This window comes from Panulirus ornatus, chromosome 6 (genome assembly GCF_036320965.1).
Source record: "Panulirus ornatus isolate Po-2019 chromosome 6, ASM3632096v1, whole genome shotgun sequence".
In the NCBI taxonomy this organism is placed as follows: Eukaryota; Metazoa; Arthropoda; class Malacostraca; order Decapoda; family Palinuridae; genus Panulirus; species Panulirus ornatus.
In genome coordinates, this window is record NC_092229.1 from 19,216,439 (window position 1) to 19,229,231 (window position 12,793).

Consider the following 12,793-nt stretch of genomic DNA (forward strand, 5'->3'; position numbering starts at 1 on the left):
GTGTGGAAGAAGAAAGTTAAGAGTAAATGTCAATAAGAGCAAGGTTATTAGGTACAGTAGGGTTGAGGGTCAAGTCAATTGGGAGGTGAGTTTGAATGGTGAGAGGCTGGAGGAAGTGAAGTGTTTTAGATATCTGGGAGTGGATCTGTCAGCGGATGGAACCATGGAAGCGGAAGTGGATCATAGGGTGGGGGAGGGGGCGAAAATTTTGGGAGCATTGAAAAATGTATGGAAGTCGAGAACATTATCCCGGAAAGCAAAAATGGGTATGTTTGAAGGAATAGTAGTTCCAACAATGTTGTATGGTTGCGAGGCGTGGGCTATGGATAGAGTTGTGCGTAGGAGGATGGATGTGCTGGAAATGAGATGTTTGAGGACAATGTGTGGTGTGAGGTGGTTTGATCGAGTAAGTAACGTAAGGGTAAGAGAGATGTGTGGAAATAAAAAGAGCGTGGTTGAGAGAGCAGAAGAGGGTGTTTTGAAATGGTTTGGGCACATGGAGAGAATGAGTGAGGAAAGATTGACCAAGAGGATATATGTGTCGGAGGTGGAGGGAACGAGGAGAAGAGGGAGACCAAATTGGAGGTGGAAAGATGGAGTGAAAAGGATTTTGTGTGATCGGGGCCTGAACATGCAGGAGGGTGAAAGGAGGGCAAGGAATAGAGTGAATTGGAGCGATGTGGTATACAGGGGTTGACGTGCTGTCAGTGGATTGAATCAAGGCATGTGAAGCGTCTGGGGTAAACCATGGAAAGCTGTGTAGGTATGTATATTTGCGTGTGTGGACGTGTGTATGTACATGTGTATGGGGGGGGTTGGGCCATTTCTTTCGTCTGTTTCCTTGCGCTACCTCGCAAACGCGGGAGACAGCGACAAAGTATAAAAAAAAAAAAAAAAAAAAAAAAAAATTTATGTGAGCAATGAAAGGTTTGGTGGGTATAAAGTCTACAATAATAACAAAGCAACTACAAGGGCTCATCCATGAAATGAAAAAGTTGTTCATGCTGTGGATGGAAGATCAAATTAATAAAACATGCCGCTAAGCTTACTAACAATTCAGGCAAAGGCTAGAAGTTTTTTTTAGACTTTGAAGGAACAAGTGGGAGAGAATTACATCAAGAACTTCACAGCAGGTCATGGTTGGTTCAATAGATTTAAAAGAATATATAGCTTGCACAATGTTTGAGTCACAGGTGAAACAGCAAGAGCTGATGAAGGAGTTGCTGGAAACTTCATTGAAAATTTGGATAAATCAATCTGTGAACTAAAGAATCTTAAGTAAAAGATAAAATGAAACTACAGAATCAGATAAGAAAGCTGGTTAATAAAAAACAAAGTAGGATCAAAGAATGATGTACAGGTATATGAATTTTACATTCCATGCCAATGTATGTCCGACTTATGTCTATTTCAAGATCCAACCAGTCAGTGAAAACAGAACTCGCATGTATGTCACTGGCATGGGGTGGCGATGCTGTTCCCTGTGAAGTGAGGAGGCGTCGGGATGTATGAGGGCAAGTTTGTATATGTACATATGTTTATGGTTGTGTATGCATATGAATATCTATGTATATGTATATATGTTGATATCTATATGTATGCATATGTGTATATGTTGATATGTATATGTATGTATATGTGCATGTATGGGTGTGTAAGCAATCTATGTGTATATGAGTATATGATTCTTTCTTTGTCTCTTCCTGCCACTAACTCACTGCAATGGGAAATGGCTATCTAGTATAATAATAATAATAATAATAATAATAATAATAATAATAATAAAAAATTCTTTTTTTATTTTTCATTTTACTTTGTCGCTGTCTCCCGCGTTAGCGAGGTAGCGCAAGGAAACAGACGAAAGAATGGCCCAACCCAACCACATACACATGTATATACGTACATGTCCACACATGCGAATATACATACCTATACATCTCAACGTATACATATATATACACACACAGACATATACATATATATACATGTACATAATTCATACTGTCTGCCATTATTCATTCCCATCGCTACCCCGCCACACATGGAATAACAACCCCCTCCCCCCTTATGTGTGCGAGGTAGCTCTAGGAAAAGACAACAAAGGCCACATTCGTTTACACTCAGTCTCTGTCATGTAATAATGAACCAAAACCACAGCTCCTTTCCACATCCAGGCCCCACAGAACTTTCCATGGTTTACCCCAGACACTTTACATGCCCTGGTTCAATCCATTGAGAGCATGTCAACCCCGGTATACCACATCGTTCCAATTCACTCTATTCCTTGCATGCCTTTCATCCTCCAGGAACCAATCACTCAAAATCTTTTTCACTCCATCTTTCCACCTCCAATTTGGTCTCCCACTTCTCGTTCCCTCCACCTCTGACACATATATACTCTTGGTCAATCTTTCCTCACTCATTCTCTCCATGTGACCAAACCATTTCAAAACACCCTCTTCTGCTCTCTCAACCACTCTTTTTACTACCACACATCTCTCTTACCCTATTATTACTTACTCGATCAAACCACCTCACACCACATATTGTCCTCAAACATCTCATTTCCAGCACATCCACCCTCCTGCACAAAACTCTATCCATAGCCCACACCTCGCAACCATACAACATTGTTGGAACCACTATTCCTTCAAACATACCCATTTTTGCTTTCCGAGATAATGTTCTCGACTTCCGAACATTCTTCAAGGCTCCCAGAATTTTCTCCCCCTCCCCCACCCATGATTCACTTCCACTTCCATGGTTCCATCCGCTGCCAAATCCACTCCCAGCTATCTAAAACACTTCACTTCCTCCAGTTTTTCTCCATTCAAACTTACCTCCCAATTGACTTGACCCTCAACCCTACTATACCTAATAACCTTGCTCTTATTCACATTCACTCTCAACTTTCTTCTTTCACACACTTTACCAAACTCAGTCACCAGCTTCTGCAGTTTCTCACATGAATCAGCCACCAGCGCTGTATCATCAGCGAACAACAACTGACTCACTTCCCAAGCTCTCTCATCTACAACAGACTGCATACTTGCCCCTCTTTCCAAAACTCTTGCATTCACAAAATGGATTTGTATGTAGCATTTATGGATCTGGAGAAGGCATATGATAGAGTTGACAGAGATGCTCTGAGGACGTTATTAAGAATATATGGTGTGGGAGGCAAGTTGTTAGAAGCAGTGAAAAGTTTTTATCGAGGGTGTAAGGCATGCATACGTGTAGGAAGAGGGGAAAGTGATTGGTTCTCAGTGAATGTTGGTTTGCAGCAGGGGTGTGTGATGTCTTCATGGTTGTTTAATATGTTTATGGATGGGGTTGTTAGGGAGGTGAATGCAAGAGTTTTGAAAAGAGGGGCAAGTATGCAGTCTGTTGTGGATGAGAGAGCTTAGGAAGTGTGTCAATTGTTGTTCGCTGATGATACAGCGCTGGTGACTGATTCAGGTGAGAAACTGCAGAAGCTGGTGACTGAGTTTGGTAAAGTGTGTGAAAGAAGAAAGCTGAGAGTAAATGTGAATAAGAGCAAGGTTATTATGTACAGTAGGGTTGAGAGACAAGTCAACTGGGAGGTAAGTTTGAATGGAGAAAAACTGGAGAAAGTGAAGTGCTTTAAATATCTGGGAGTGGATTTGGCAGCAGATGGAACCATGGAAGTGGAAGTGAATCATAGGGTGGGGGAGGGGGCGAAAGTTCTGGGAGCGTTGAAGAATGTGTGGAAGTCGAGAACATCATCTCGCAAAGCAAAAATGGGTATGTTTGAAGGAATAGTGATTCCAACAATGTTATATGGTTGTGTGAGGAAGTACCAGGAGAGACTGAGTGCAGAATGGAAAAAAGGTGGGGGAAATGACAAACTGAATCATAGGGTGGGGGAGGGGGCGAAAGTTCTGGGAGCGTTGAAGAATGTGTGGAAGTCGAGAACATTATCTCGCAAAGCAAAAATGGGTATGTTTGAAGGAATAGTGATTCCAACAATGTTATATGGTTGGGAGGTGTGGGCTATAGATAGAGTTGTGCGCAGGAGGGTTTATGTGCTGGAGATGAGATGTTTGAGGACAATATGTGGTGTGAGGTGGTTTGATCAAGTAAGTAATAATAGGGTAAGAGAGATGTGTGGTAATAAAAAGAGTGTGGTTGAGAGAGCAGAGGAGGGTGTTTTGAAATGGTTTGGTCATATGGAGAGAATGAGTAAGGAAAGATTGATCAAGAGGATATATGTGTTAGAGGTGGAGGGAATGAGGAGAAGTGTGAGACCAAATTGGAGGTGGAAAGATGGAGTGAAAAAGATTTTGAGTGATCGGGGCCTGAACATGCAGGAGGGTGAAAGGCGCGCAAGGAATAGAGTAAATTGGAACGATGTGGTATACCGGGGTCGACGTGCTGTCCATGGATTGAACCAAGGCATGTGAAGTGTCTGGGGTAAACCATGGAAAGTTCTGTGGGGCCTGGATGTGGAAAAGGAGCTGTGGTTTTGGTGCATTATTACATGACAGATAGAGACTGAGTGTGAACGAATGTGGCCTTTGTTGTCTTTTCCTAGCGCTACCTTATACACATGCAGGGGGAGGAGGTTGTTATTTCATGTGTGGCGGGGTGGCACTGGGAATGAATAAAGGCAGACAGTATGAATTATGTACATGTGTATATATGTATATGTCTGTGTGTGTATATATATGTATACGTTGAGATGTATAGGTATGTATATTTACGGGAGACAGCGAGAAAGTAAAATAAATAAAATAAATCAATAAATATGTAAATGGAAATGGTGAAGACCTTGTAGATCTATGTGCTGAAAAAGGACTGGTGATTGGGAATGCCTGGTTTAAAAAGAGAGTTATACATAAGTATACATATGTAAGTAGGAGAGATGGCCAGAGAGCGATAGTGGATATGTGTTAACTGATAGGCATGAGAAAGAGAGACTTTTAGATGTTACTGTGCTGAGAGTGGTAACTGGGGGGATGTCTGACCATTATCTTGTGGAGGCAAAGGTGATGATATGTAGAGGTTTTTCAGAAAAGAACAGAGAATGTTGGGGTGAAGAGAGTGGTGAGAGTAAGTGAGCTTGGGAAGGAGACTTGTGTGAGGAAGTACCAGGAGAGACTGAGTGCAGAATGGAAAAAAGGTGAGAGGAAATGACGAAAGGGGAGTAGGGGAGGAATGGGATGCGTTTAGGAAAGCAGTGATGGTTTGCACAAAAGATGCCTGTGGCATGAGAATGGTGGGAGGTGGGCAGATTAGAAAGGGTAGTGAGTGGTGGGATGAAGAAGTAAGATCGTTAGTGAAAGAGAAGAGAGAGGCATTTGGATGATTTTTTCAGGAAAATAGTGAAAATGACAAGAGATGCATAAAAGAAAGAGGCAAGTGGTCAAGAGAAAGGTGCAAGAGGTGAAAAAGAGGGCAAATGAGAGTTGGGGTGAGAGAGTATCATTAAATTTTAGAGAAAATAAAAAGATATTTTGGAAGGAGGTACATTAAGTGCTTAAGACAAGAGAACAAAAGGGAACATCAGTGAAGGGGGCAAATGGGGAGGCAATAACAAGTAGCAGTGAATTGAGAGGGAGATGGAGTAGTATTCTGAAGGTTTGTTGAATGTGTTTGATGATAGAGTGGCAGATACAGGATGCTTTGGTCGAGGTAGTGTGCGAAGTGAGAGGGTCAGGGAGAATGATTTGGTAAACAGAGAAGAGGTAGTAAAAGTTCTGCAGAAGATGAAAGCCGGCAAGGCAGTAAGTTTGGATGATACTACTTTGGAATTTTTTAAGAAAGGGGGTGACTGTGTTATTGACTGGTTCGTGAGGATATTCAATGCATGTATGGTTCATGGTGAAGTGCCTGAGGATTGACGGAATGCATGCATAGCACCACCGTACAAAGGCAAAGGAGATAAAGGTGAGAGTTCAAATTACAGAGGTATAGGTTTGTCGAGTATTCCTGGGAAATTAAATGGGAGGCTATTGATTGAGAGGGTGAAGAAGGCATGTACAGAGCATAGGATTGGGGAAGAGCAGTGTGGTTTCAGAAGTGGTAAAGGATGTGTGAATTAGGTGTTTGCTTTGAAGAATGTATGTGAGAAATACTTAGAATAACAGATGGATCTGTACGTAGCATTTATGGATCTGGAGAGGGCATATGATAAGAGTTGATAGAGATGCTCTCTGGAAGGTATTAAGAGTATATGGTGTGGGAGATAAGTTGCTAGAAGCAGTGAAAAGTTTTCATCGAGGATGTACAGTGTGTGTATGAGTAGGAAGAGAGGAAAGTGATTGGCTCCCAGTGAATGTCAGTTTGCGGCAGGGGTGCGTGATGTCTCCATGGTTGTTTAATTTGTTTATGGATGGGGTTGTTAGGGAGGTGAATGCAAGAGTTTTGGAGAAAGGGGCAAGTATGCAGTCTGTTGTGGATGAGAGGGCTTAGGAAGTGTGTCAGTTGATGTTTGCTGACGATACAGCACTGATGGTTGATTCAGGTGAGAAACTGCAGAAGCTGGTGACTGAGTTTGGTAGTGTGTGAAAGAAGAAAGCTGAGAGTAAATGTGAATAAGATCAAGGTTATTAGGTTCAGTAGGTTTGAGGGACAAGTCAATTGGGAGCTAAGTTTGAATGGAGAAAAACTGGAGGAAGTGAAGTGCTTTAGATATCTGGGAGTGGATTTAGCAGCGGATGGAACCATGGAAGTGGAAGTGAGTCACAGGGTGGGAGAGGGGATGAAGGTTCTGGGAGTGTTAAAGAATGTACTGAAGGCGAGAACTTTATCTCGGAGTGCAAATATCGGTATGTTTGAAGGAATAGTGGTTCCAACAAAGTCATATGGTTAGGAGGCATGTGCGGAGGAGGGTGGATGTGTTGGAAATGAGGTGTGAGGTGGTTTGATCGAGTAAGTAATGAAAGGGTAAGAGAGATGTGTGGTAATAAAAAGAGTGTGCTTGAGAGAGCAGAAGAGGGTGTTTTGAAATGGTTTGGCCATATGGAGAGAATAAGTGAGGAAAGATTGACAAAGAGGATATATGTGTCAGAGGTGGAGGGAATAAGGAGAAGTGGGAGACCAAACTAGAGGTGGAAGGATGGAGTGAAAAGATTTTGAGCGATCGGGGCCTGAACGTACAGGAGGGTGAAAGGCGTGTAAGAAATAAGAGTGAATTGGAACGATGTGGTATACTGGGGTTGACGTGCTGTCAATGGATTGAACCAGGGCATGCGAAGTGTCTGGGTAAACCTTGGGAAGTTCTGTGGGGCCTGGATGTGGAAAGGGAGCTGTGGTTTCGGTGCATTACACATGAAAGCTAGAGGCTGAGTGTGAGCGAATGTTGCCTTTGTTGTCTTTTCCTAGCGCTACCTTGCACACATGAGGGGGGAGGGTTCTTTTATTTCATGTGTGGCAGGGTGGCGATGGGAATGAATAAAGGTAGCCAGTATGAATTATGTACATGTGTATATATGCATATGTCTGTGTGATGTAAAAACATTCATGTGAAAAGTACTATTGAAAATGTTTACAATTTACCTTATGTATTTAAACACAGTGTTGTATTTGGGAAAGCATATGCTAGATGACCTCTCCTCAGCTCTAAACTCTCATCTAAGCATAAATCTTGAAAAGGTATGAACTTTGTTTGGAATTCTGTGCTTATATGTTTAAGAATAGGCTGGATTTTGTGCAACTAATTACCTTCTTGAACAAGTTAACTATTGTCAACAAAGTGAATAACTCACAGGGTCCAAAGACATTGGTTATGAGACATTAGCTTTAAATATCTTCATCTCATACATATCATCCAATGTCCAAAAGCCATTTGTTGTGTTTCTCTATACATGTGACATAAGAAACACCACAAAGAAAAACATACATGTCATCCATTGTTGTGTCAGTTCTCTTAGGCAGTCAACATTGTGTGTGTGTGTGTGTGTGTGTGTGTGTGTGTGTGTGTGTGTGTGTCTGTGTGTGTGTGTGTGTGGAGGTAATGTTTCCCTGAGATACTGATAATATCCATTTGCTTCCTTCATAATCCTTTCCATTATGACTGTGTCCATAAACTCTAGAAAAATCATGTTCCTTTATCATTCCCTGAGCAAGTATCTGCTATTCCTGAATCTGAATTATCAAAGTCTTCTGGCACGAATGGCATAGCCCACTAGCCTCATATCCTGCCAACTGCTATGTCCCCACTACTCTCACACCATTTTCGTTGATGACTGTGCTCAGATAATGTGCACCCTCATCATCTCCCTAGGTAACTACTCCTCTCAGCTTCACTTAATGGATATTCATTTTCACTTACTAATAAAATCATTTAATCAGACTTGTATCGAACAAGACTATCAGCATAATTAGCAGGATCAGTGGAAGGTGTGGCTGGCACAATGGCAGCTTGCTGTTTTTGTACTGCCTTTTTGCCATGATCAAGTACACTGACACACACAGTTTGAAAAAAATGCTGTCTTATGGCAACAACATGAATGATGCCAGTTAAGCCTTCTAACACCAATTATTGCTCATCAAACAACCACCCTGGAGTTTTGAATCTAGAAACCATATATAAACCACCTGCAGCAAGCACTTACTTTTCAGAGACCACTTATGTACCAGTTACAGTGAATGGGTTAATAAGGAAGTGATTCTTAACACTTCATGCACTAATAGATTTTCACATCTTGGCCAACTTTCCAGACTTCAAATGTGAACACTATTCAGTTTGATATTTAGTTACTCATATACTAAACTTGTGAAGGTCTTGATATCTTTTACACTTTCATCTACATAACACATTAAACCTTACTTACTTGTTGCACTGTTATTCTCCAACATCTCATGCGTGTCACTTTGAAATTACCCTCCTTCACAGACCCATCTTCACATTCAATCCTGTGAAAGAAAAAATTTACCTTCTTAAAGTAAGTACTGCAATCTATCTGTTATACTAAGACTTAATGGTAACATGACCTTCGTTTACTCTCACATCCAATGCGAACTCTAAAAGCTCTGTGACCTCTCTATCTACATCTGATACTGTTTTCTATGATTCAGAATATTCTCCAAACACTAGTATTTATGAAAAAAAGACTGACAATGCCCTTAATACAATTTATGAAAAAGACATTGAATAACCATAAGCTAATGGCTCCCTCATGTTAAACACGAGTAAAAATGGGACAGCTTGTACTATCCTGAGAGAAAATAAAAAAAACTGTATAAAAGACCTTTTCCTTTTTTCATACTTGATCACTGTTTCCTGCATTAGTGAGGCAGTGCCAGGAACAAACGAAGAAAGACTACTTCTGCTCACTTCCATTCTGTTCCCTATCCACATCCAGGCCCCACACACCTTTCCATGATTAAATAAGTGGTTAAATAATTGGATCAGAGCATGCAATTTGAGCTTACTGAGAGCTTGTTTGTATACAGCTTACACTGCATTATTTCAGTTGACAGAGACATGATATAATCATTTGTAACTCTTGAGAGTGCTTTGAAGGCAATGCTGAAAAAGCACCTCATGGCATGATGATAGAAAAATAATTAAATTAACAAATAAACAAATTTACGTGTTGCAATCGAGAATAAATAAAAAAATCAAATTCTTATGGATTTCATTTTATTTTTTTGGATTTGCAAACTGCCAGAACTTAATAGTTATAAAGCACTTTTTACAAAGCAAGAAACAGATGTATACAAACTTAAAACAATACAATATTTAGTGGCATGGTTCTCAAAACTGTATATCTTGAACCATTAAATATTAATGTTAAAATCTTTATGTATCATAACTTAATATAAAGTACATTAACGTTAGGCATATGGCCACTATGTTCATAAATAGGACCACAACAAAGTGCTGTACTATGAATGTCTGATACATTATTCTTTATCAGACATCACTAACTAGCATCACCCAAAGTAAAGTAGAGATTTTCTTAATTTTTGGCTGTTCCACTTAACACTTAAAATGGGTATCAATTATTTGGTTTGGAGACAAAATGATTTTATATTTGGGGACACAATGATATTCAATCACAATTCTTGACGAGTATGATAAAAATGATCATTATTACTACTATCATTGGTAGGTAGTGGTTGGTAGGCATCTAACGACCAGGGAGGTATATTAGCAGTACTACCCACATGGGCATCAGGAGGGTTAGTGACATATGCGTAGTAATCCAGCGCTTTAGTAGTTGTCAAGTTGCACTCCTCTGACCCAGGTAGCTGTCTTTTCTTCCTGCCTCACTGACATGTGGACTACTAGCATTCTGTCCACAAACATACAGTCTCTCCTTGTCATATGTAACATTTGACAACACTTAACTCATGCAGCACATTCTTTGTAACTCTAGTTTTTCCTGCGGAGAGCACTGTGTGGTAGCCATGCCTTTTGGCAAACTAGTAGGAGCAGTAAATACAAACAATTAAGTAGAAACAATAGGCAGAAGTAGTAGGTTGAAGAATTAGATAGAAATAGGCATTAGGAACATTAGGGAGGTGCTTCTGCAAACACTGCACTAGACTTTTCCTCTGCCAGAGGCCTGTTATGGGAGAGGCATTAAAGGTTACAAAATGGCACTGGAGTTCTTAAGTTATGGACACTCTGCTGCCATGGCCACCCCTTTGAGGGAGTTCCAGCTGGAACAGGTGTCAGAGATACACCCATCGACTCTTATAAACATATACATGCATATGTATACACACACGGGGATAGGGGAGAAAGAATACTTCCCATGCATTCCTCACGTGTCGTACAAGGTGACTAAAGGGGATGGGAGCAGGGAGCCAGAAACCCTCCCCTCCTTGTATTTTAACTTTCTAAAAGGGGAAACAGAAGAAGGAGTCACGCGGGGAGTGCTCATCCTCCTCGAAGGCTCAGATTTGGGGTGTCTAAATGTGTTGTGGATGTAACCAAGATGAGAAAAAAGGAGAGATCGGTAGTATGTTTGAGGAAAGGAACCTGGATGTTTTGGCTCTGAGTGAAACGAAGCTCAAGGGTAAAGGGGAAGAGTGGTTTGGGAATGTCTTGGGAGTAAAGTCAGGGGTTAGTGAGAGGACAAGAGCAAGGGAAGGAGTAGCACTACTCCTGAAACAGGAGTTGTGGGAGTATGTGATAGAGCGTAAGAAAGTAAACTCTAGATTGATATGGGTAAAACTGAAAGTTCATAGAGAGAGATGGGTGATTATTGGTGCATATGCACCTGGGCATGAGAAGAAAGATCATGAGAGGCAAGTGTTTTGGGAGCAGCTGAATGAGTGTGTTAGTGGTTTTGATGCACAAGACCAGGTTATAGTGATGGGTGATTTGAATGCAAAGGTGAGTGATGTGGCAGTTGAGGGAATAATTGGTATACATGGGGTGTTCAGTGTTGTAAATGGAAACAGAGAACAGCTTGTATATTTATGTGCTGAAAAAGGACTGGTGATTGGGAATACCTGGTTTAAAAAGAGAGATATACATAAGTATACGTATGTAAGTAGGAGAGATGCCCAGAGAGCGTTATTGGATTATGTGTTAATTGATAGGCGCATGAAAGAGAGACTTTTTGATGATAATGTGCTGAGAGGTGCAACTGGAGGGATGTCTGATCATTATCTTGTGGAGGTGAAGGTGAAGACTTGTAGGGGTTTTCAGAAAAGAAGAGAGAATGTTGGGGTGAAGAGAGTGGTGAGAGTAAGTAAGCTTGGGAAGGAGACTTGTGTGAGGAAGTGCCAGGAGAGACTGAGTACAGAATGGAAAAATGTGAGAACAATGGAAGTAAGGGGAGTGGGGGAGGAATGGGATGTATTTAGGGAAGCAGTGATGGCTTGCACAAAAGATGCTTGTGGCATGAGAAGCGTGGGAGGTGGGCAGATTAGAAAGGGTAGTGAGTGGTGGGATGAAGAAGTAAGATTATTAGTGAAAGAGAAGAGAGAGGCATTTGGACGATTTTTGCAGAGAAATAATGCAAAAGAGTGGGAGATGTATAAAAGAAAGAAGCAGGAGGTCAAGAGAAAGGTGCAAGGGGTTGAAAAGAGGGCAAATGAGAGTTGGAGTGGGAGAGTATCATTAAATTTCAGGGAGAATAAAAATATGTTTTGGAAGGAGGTAAATAAAGTGCGTAAGACAAGGGAACAAATGAAAACTTCAGTGAAGGGGACTAATGGGGAAGTGATAACAAGTAGTGGTTATGTGAGAAGATGGAGTGAGTATTTTCAAGGTTTGTTGAATGTGTTAGATGATAGAGTGGCAGATATAGGGTGTTTTGGTCGAGGTGGTGTGCAAAGTGAGAGGGTTAGGGAGAATGAGTTGGTAAACAGAGAAGAGGTAGTAAAAGCTTTGCAGAAGATGAAGGCCGGCAAGGCGGCAGGTTTGGATGGTATTGCAGTGAAACTAATTAAAAAAAGGGATTGACTGTATTGTTGACTGGTTGGTAAGGTTATCTAATGTATGTATGATTCATGGTGAGGTGCCTGAGGATTGGAGGAATGCTTGTATAGTGCCATGGTACAAAGGCAAAGGGGATAAAAGTGAGTGCTCAAATTACAGAGGTATAAGTTTGTTAAGTATTCCTGGTAAATTATATGGGAGGGTATTGATTAGGAGGGTGAAGGCATGTACAGAGCATCAGATTGGGGAAGAGCAGTGTGGTTTCAGAAGTGGTAGAGGATGTGTGGATCAGGTGTTTGCTTTGAAGAATGTATGTCAGAAATACTTAGAAAAGCAAATGGATTTGTATGTAGCATTTATGGATCTGGAGAAGGCATATGATAGAGTTGATAGAGATGCTCTGTGGAAGGTATCAAGAATATATGG

The 12,793-nt window shown here is 41.0% G+C and overlaps 1 protein-coding gene across 2 annotated transcripts in view; it reads right to left on the reverse strand.

The window, feature by feature from the left end:
- The window catches only part of LOC139749109 (sorting nexin-17-like), a 186,109-nt gene that overhangs the window by 58,382 nt on the left and 114,934 nt on the right, over window positions 1–12,793 (reverse strand). For both annotated transcript variants that reach the window (XM_071662692.1, XM_071662691.1), the window contains exon 8: window positions 8,799–8,880. In XM_071662692.1, the coding sequence (XP_071518793.1) occupies window positions 8,799–8,880 (82 nt within the window). The remainder of the gene's footprint in view (window positions 1–8,798; window positions 8,881–12,793) is intronic.